Consider the following 6,487-nt stretch of genomic DNA (forward strand, 5'->3'; position numbering starts at 1 on the left):
TTTAGAATTGATGCTTTTGAACTGTGGTGTTAGAGAAGACTCTTGAGAGTCCCTTGGACTGCAAGGAGATCCAACCAGTCCATCCTAAAGGAGATCACTCCTGGGTGTTCATTGGAAGGACTGATGTTGAAGCTGAAACTCCAGTACTTTGGCCACCTGATGCGAAGAGCTGACTCATTTGAAAAGACCCTGATGCTGGGAAAGATACAGGGCAGGAGGAGAAGGTGATGACAGAGGATGAGATGGTTGGATGGCATCACCGACTCAATGGACATGGGTTTGGGTGGACTCTGGGAGTTGGTGATAGACAGGGAGGCCTGGCACGTTGCGGTTCATGGGGTCACAAAGAATTGGACACGACTAAGCGACTGAACTGAACTTTCTCCCAGAATGCCCCAATAGATTAAGCTTCAGTTTTCTCATAGTGGCAACATGTTGGAAAATGGATCTATTACTAGTTTCTTTGTCTTCCCTGTCTTACTTCCTGACAGAGCTCCCTAGGAACACCTCCCAAACATACTTCTTGTACTTGAATCCTTGTCTCAGGATCAGTTTCTGTGAGAATTCAAACTAAGCCAGCAAGATATCAAGTTGAGAGATCCAGCCTGCAACTTGTGGAAGAAAACATTCATAAAGTTTGAGTCCTTTTGAAAGGATTTTGAAAAGCTGTCCTGTGGGTTATATCAGTGCTTGGATTTTTTTTTTTTTTAATCATGGAGTAGATTGCATATGAATCTACCTTGTGGAGCTAATGTAAATAATTAGTTTGGTAATGATTGAGGCCCATGATCCCAATATTTAGGTAAAAGTCTAAAGAATTTGGGGGATAAAAGTGTTTTTTAATGGGATTTTTTAAAAAACTTTAGATAATTGATCAAATGGATCAAATTCCATCAGCAGATGGAATTAGCAATCCCAACTAGAAATCTGCCAACTGAATGAATGTTCAAGGTGGGAACTGAAGAACAGGGTGAGTTAGAAATTGTTGGTAACCCTATTGTTAGAGAACTGAAGTCAAAGGCTACGTTCTATAGGATGAGATTCCATACATTAATATAAAACTTTCCAATCTGTATTTTCAGTTGAGCCTGGAATAGGAAATGGCAACCCAATCCAGTATTCTTGCCTGGAAAATCCCATGGGCAGACAAGCCTGGCAGGCCCAAGTTCATGGGGTCACAAAGAGTCAGACACGACTTAGCGCATATGCATGCAGAATATTTTTAGTTAGTATCTTTTGTAAATTTGCAAGAAATAAGAAATGTCTAACTCAGTGTATAAGCCTTTTCCTTTTTCATATTTATTTATTTATTTGGCTGCACCAGGGGTTAGTTGCTTGTAGCATGTGGGATCTAGTTCCCTGAACAGGAATTGAACCCAGGCCTCCCCTATTGGGAGCACTGAATCTTGTCCACTGGACCACCAGGGAAGTCCCTAAGCTTTAAAAAAAAATTTTTTTTTCTGTATTGAGGTAACTTTGGTTTATAACATTATGTAAGCTTCATGTGTACAACATTGTATTTTTAGTTCTGTGTACATTACTGTGTGCTCACCACTAAGATTTAGTTTCATCCTTCACCATACAATTGATTTGCCTTTACTCACTTTGTCCTCCCCTCCTCCCCTTCCCCTCTGGTAACTACTACTCTGTTCTCTTTATGTGTTTTTGGTTGATTTGGTTTGTACATTTATTTTGTCTTTTGTTTCCATAACCAAATATGAGTGAAATTATACGGTGTTTGTCTTTCTCCGTCCGACTCAGCGTGATACACTCAGGGTCCACCCATGTTGTCACAGGCGTAAGCCTTTTTACTTTTTATTTTATTTTTCAAATTCTTGGCTGCACTGCATGGCATGTGGGATCTTAGTTTCCTGACCAGGGATCAAACCTGTGCTCCCAGCATTGGAAGGTAGAGTCTTCACCAGTGAACTGCTGGGGAAACCCCAGCCTTTTTATTTTTGACTGTGATTTAGTTTTGTTAGTATAAATGAAAACCCTGTATTTATGCTAATTTTTAATTCCTTTAAGGTATCTTGGATATTGGGTGAGGTAAAGGAAGGAGCCCAGATTTTTTATTTAACTACCTGGGTTAATTATGGTGCCATAAAGCAGGATAGGAAAGAAGTGATCAAGACTTGGTTTGGGGTTGAAAGAGATAACAACTTGTAATTTAAGGCATCTGTGGGTCATGGAGAGTGTTGATGTCTGTTAAGTGTTGAATACAAGGTCCTTTGGCTCAGATGGGAAATACTCTGCCTGCAATGCAGGAGACCTGCGTTCCATCCCTGGGTCAGGAAGAACCCCTGGAGAAGGGAATAGGTGGCTACCCACTCTAGTGTTCTTGCCTGGAGAATTCCATGGACAGAGGAACCTGGAGGGCTTCAGACCACAGAACCACAAAAAGTCAGACATGACTGAGCAACTAACACTGTGCAGGGCTTCCAAGAGCTAAACTGTGTGTTCCCTGCTTTATTCTCCAGACACTTCCCATGACAGAGGTGCCCCAGCCACTTCTGACTGCTCAGTCTTGACTCTGTTTGCACTGGCTGTTCCCTATTGGAACACTTTTTTATACCCCTCCCTCTCCATCACCCAGGCTCCTGTTTGAATACCTGCTGTGACAGCACTCACGCCCATCAAATAGCACCAGAACAGTGGTTCATAGGGAGTTTTGGAGGCAGTCTGTCTGAATGTAAACCCCAAGCTCCACCCTTCCCTGCTGTAACCTTGGCAGTAACTCTCAGTTTCCTAAGATGGTGGGATAGTATTAGAACCTCTCATAGAACTATTGTTTTTGTTGTTCAGCCACTCAGTCAAGTCCAACTCTTTGCAAGCCTATGGACTGAGGCACTCCAGGCTTCCCTGTCCTTCACTATCTCCCAGAGTTTGATCAGACTCATGTGCATTGAGTCAGTGATGCCAGGCAACCATCTCATTCTCTGTCACCCACTTCTCTTCCTGCCCTCAATCTTTCCCAGCATCAGCATCTTTTTCAATGAGTTGGCTCTTCACATCAGGTAGCCAAAGTATTGAAACTTCAGCTTCAGCATCAGTCCTTCCAGTGAATATTCAAGGTTGATTTCCTTTAGGATTGACTGGTTAGATCTCGTTGCTGTCCAAGGGACTCCCTAGAGTCTTCAGCACCACAGTTTGAAAGCATCAATTCTTTGGTGCTCAGCCTTCTTTATGGTCCAACTCTCATATCCATACATGACTACTTAAAAAACATAGCTTTGGCTAAATGGACCTTTGTTTGTAAAGTGATGTCTCTGCTTTTTAATATGCTGTCTAGGTTGTCATAGCTTTTCTTGGAAGGAGCAAGCATCTTTTAATTAAGAAGATTAAATGAATTATACCGAGAACTTACAGTATGGCACCTAAAGTGTTCTTTACACCTTCGCTATTACTATTAGTTGCTATTTAATAAGACAGCCCATATCACCTTCCATCAAAAAAATTTTTTTAAAGATTTGTAATAACAGTCTGAGCAAAGAGTGCCAACTTACAGCAGTGACTATTCTGGTCTTTCCTAAATCTTATCACAAACAACTGTTTTTTTCCTCCCCTCTTTTTTACCTTTAAGTTAATTTTTTGTAGATTGCATAATCTGTATACTGCCTATCTTTTATACTGTTATTGTTTTCTTAAGCATTTCCTGATACTTTCACATATGGATTATTTCCAATTTTTAATTTTCCTGGTTGAATCTGTTTGGTGAGTGTTTTCTTATGACTTAATTGCTTAAGATTTTTTTTAATTTAGTCAAGTTTTATTTTTATACATTTTATGATAAATTTCTCTGAATGTTCCCTGAAATGTTTCTATAATATAATATGTATCTATTAGCCATTAAAATGCTAACATAAGAAATTTAAGAATATACCCATGTGTCCTTTAAATTTATGAATATAAATTATAATATACCAAAATTTAAATAAGCTGAAAATAATACTTCTGTAGCAAAGAGCAAGGGGGTATGAAGTTTAACAGTTTTTAACATATAAATTACTGTAATTTAAAAAATTAACTTGGAAATAATGAAATAGGTATGGATCTGTTTAAACTGAGATTAAAACAATCCTTTTGATGTAGGACATATAATTTAGTTCTTGAGAAAAATAACCCATTAGGAATCAAGTTGTTAAGTAAACATGATTGATGCTTTCTTTTTAATGCCAACCTATTCCCTTTTCATATTTAGCATAAAGGCTATTTCATAGCAGAATTATAACTAATATAAATGTCAGTGTAATGAATTTATTCATAATGATTGAAATGCTTTTAAATTTTTTATCTTTTTTTAGTTTTATTGCGATATAGTTGACAAATGCTCTTTTTTAAAAACCTTTGAATTAGACCACAGAAAATTCTGTACTATCCACTGCACTGGTTACTTGAGAAGCTGGCCTCCAAATATTGCTGGAATGGAAGAAGAAAGGGACAATAAGAAAGACAGGAGTAATTTCACCTGCCTTGTTGCCGTTGGAAGACTACGTCCACATATTGTCCCACAGAACAGTGGCGAGATTAAAGTGAAACCAACTGAGTTTATTACCCGTTTTGCAGTTAACGGAAAATTTGTCTATGTTGATCAAAGGTAAACATTTTTTGCCATACTGATTAGAGTTCAATGGGATATTTAAAGCTACTAAAGATGTGGCTTAGTAGCACGGCTGGATTTTTTTTTTTTTAAGCTTTAGAATAGGAATAAAGCTTAAATGAAATAAGGATATGGATACATCTATAACCAAATTGTACACTTAAAATATTTCTTAGCCAGTGGTGCAGAAACTTCATGGCCTATGGCCACACTTTTATTGGTGCATGGTGAGAACAGCATACCGTGGATTAGATAGGTGGCCTCAGGAACAGCCTGGTGCCTGGCTGTCCATTCTGCTTTGCAACTCTAATCTGGGTCAAGGGCAGCCAAAGGGAGCCCAGTGAAGCTAAGGGTTAGTCATCTCCTGGTCCACTTCTCTACTGTCCTGATCATGTGTGGAAAAACAATCTTCCAGAAGGGGATACATTCACAAATTCTGAACCTTACTTTTAATTTTAAAACTAGGGCAACAGCAATTTTAGGATATCTGCCTCAGGAACTCTTGGGAACTTCTTGTTATGAATATTTTCATCAGGATGACCATAGTAATTTGACTGACAAGCACAAAGCAGGTATGCCTTGAGTGGGGTTGCCTTTTAGTACTTTTTTAATTATAGTTTCAACTCTTAATTTTTCATTCCTGTGAAATCTGAACCTTGAGTTAATCCTTAAAGGACTGATTTATACAGTGGTAAACTGTTATGCTGATTATTATCTTTTCTTATTAAGTTCTACAGAGTAAAGAGAAAATATTTACAGATTCATACAAATTCAGAGCGAAAGATGGGTCTTTTGTAACTTTAAAAAGCCAGTGGTTTAGTTTCACAAATCCTTGGACCAAAGAACTGGAATATATTGTGTCTGTCAACACTGTAGTTTTGTAAGTAATACTTTATGTTGTTAAGACCTTTTTATTAATTTCAAATAAGTATCTTTGTTTCCCTCTTTTCATCTTGCTAAATCATTAAAACTATTTGATTCTCTGTCTTTATAACTTGAGGTAATGCCATTTGCAGCAACATGAGTAGGCCTAGAGATTATCCTACTAAGAGAAGTAAGTCAGACAGAGAAAGACAAATACATGATATCACTTACATATATTAATAGAATCTTAAAAAATTATAAATATAGTAGAAAGTAAACATAGTAAAGCAATTATACTCCAATTCAAAATTAATTTTTTTAAACAGTTCTCATCACAAGGATAAAAATTATAACTATGTGTAATGACAGGTGTTATTAGACTTTTGTGGTGAACATTTTTCAATATATGCAAATATTAAATCATTATCTTGTATACCTGAAACTAATACAATGTTCAGTTCAGTCACTCAGTCGTGTCCGACTCTTTGCGACCCCGTGAATTGCAGCACGCCAGGCCTCCCTGTTAATCACCAACTCCCGGAGTTCACTCAAACTCACAATCCATTGAGTCAGTGATGCCATCCAGCCATCTCATCCTCTGTTGTCCCCTTCTCCTCCTGCCCCCAATCCCTCCCAGCATCAGGTTCTTTTCCAATGAGTCAACTCTTCGTATGAGGTGGCCAAAGTACTGGAGTTTCAGCTCTAGCATCAGTCCTTACAAAGAACACCCAGGACTGATCTCCTTTAAAATGGTCTGGTTGGATCTCCTTGCAGTCCAAGGGACTCTCAAGAGTCCTCTCCAACACCACAGTTCAAAAGCATCAATTCTTCAGCACTCAGCTTTCTTCACAGTACAACTCTCATATCCATACATGACTAATGGAAAAACCAGAGCCTTGACTAGACGGACCTTTGTTGGCAAAGTAATGTCTCTGCTTTTGAGTATGCTATCTAGGTTGGTCATAACCTTCCTTCCAAGGAGTAAGTGTCTTTTAATTTCATGGCTGCAATCACCATCTGCAG

The 6,487-nt window shown here is 38.3% G+C and overlaps 1 protein-coding gene across 1 annotated transcript in view; it reads left to right on the plus strand.

Annotated features, from left to right (window-relative positions):
* The window catches only part of ARNTL2 (aryl hydrocarbon receptor nuclear translocator-like 2), a 65,021-nt gene that overhangs the window by 37,951 nt on the left and 20,583 nt on the right, over positions 1–6,487 (plus strand). The window contains exons 9-11 of the mRNA XM_010856015.1: positions 4,357–4,597; positions 5,066–5,172; positions 5,330–5,480. Of these exons, the coding sequence (XP_010854317.1) occupies positions 4,357–4,597; positions 5,066–5,172; positions 5,330–5,480 (499 nt within the window). The remainder of the gene's footprint in view (positions 1–4,356; positions 4,598–5,065; positions 5,173–5,329; positions 5,481–6,487) is intronic.

The sequence above is a fragment of the Bison bison genome, unplaced genomic scaffold (assembly GCF_000754665.1).
Source record: "Bison bison bison isolate TAMUID 2011002044 unplaced genomic scaffold, Bison_UMD1.0 scf7180017864370, whole genome shotgun sequence".
Taxonomy (NCBI): domain Eukaryota; kingdom Metazoa; phylum Chordata; class Mammalia; order Artiodactyla; family Bovidae; genus Bison; species Bison bison.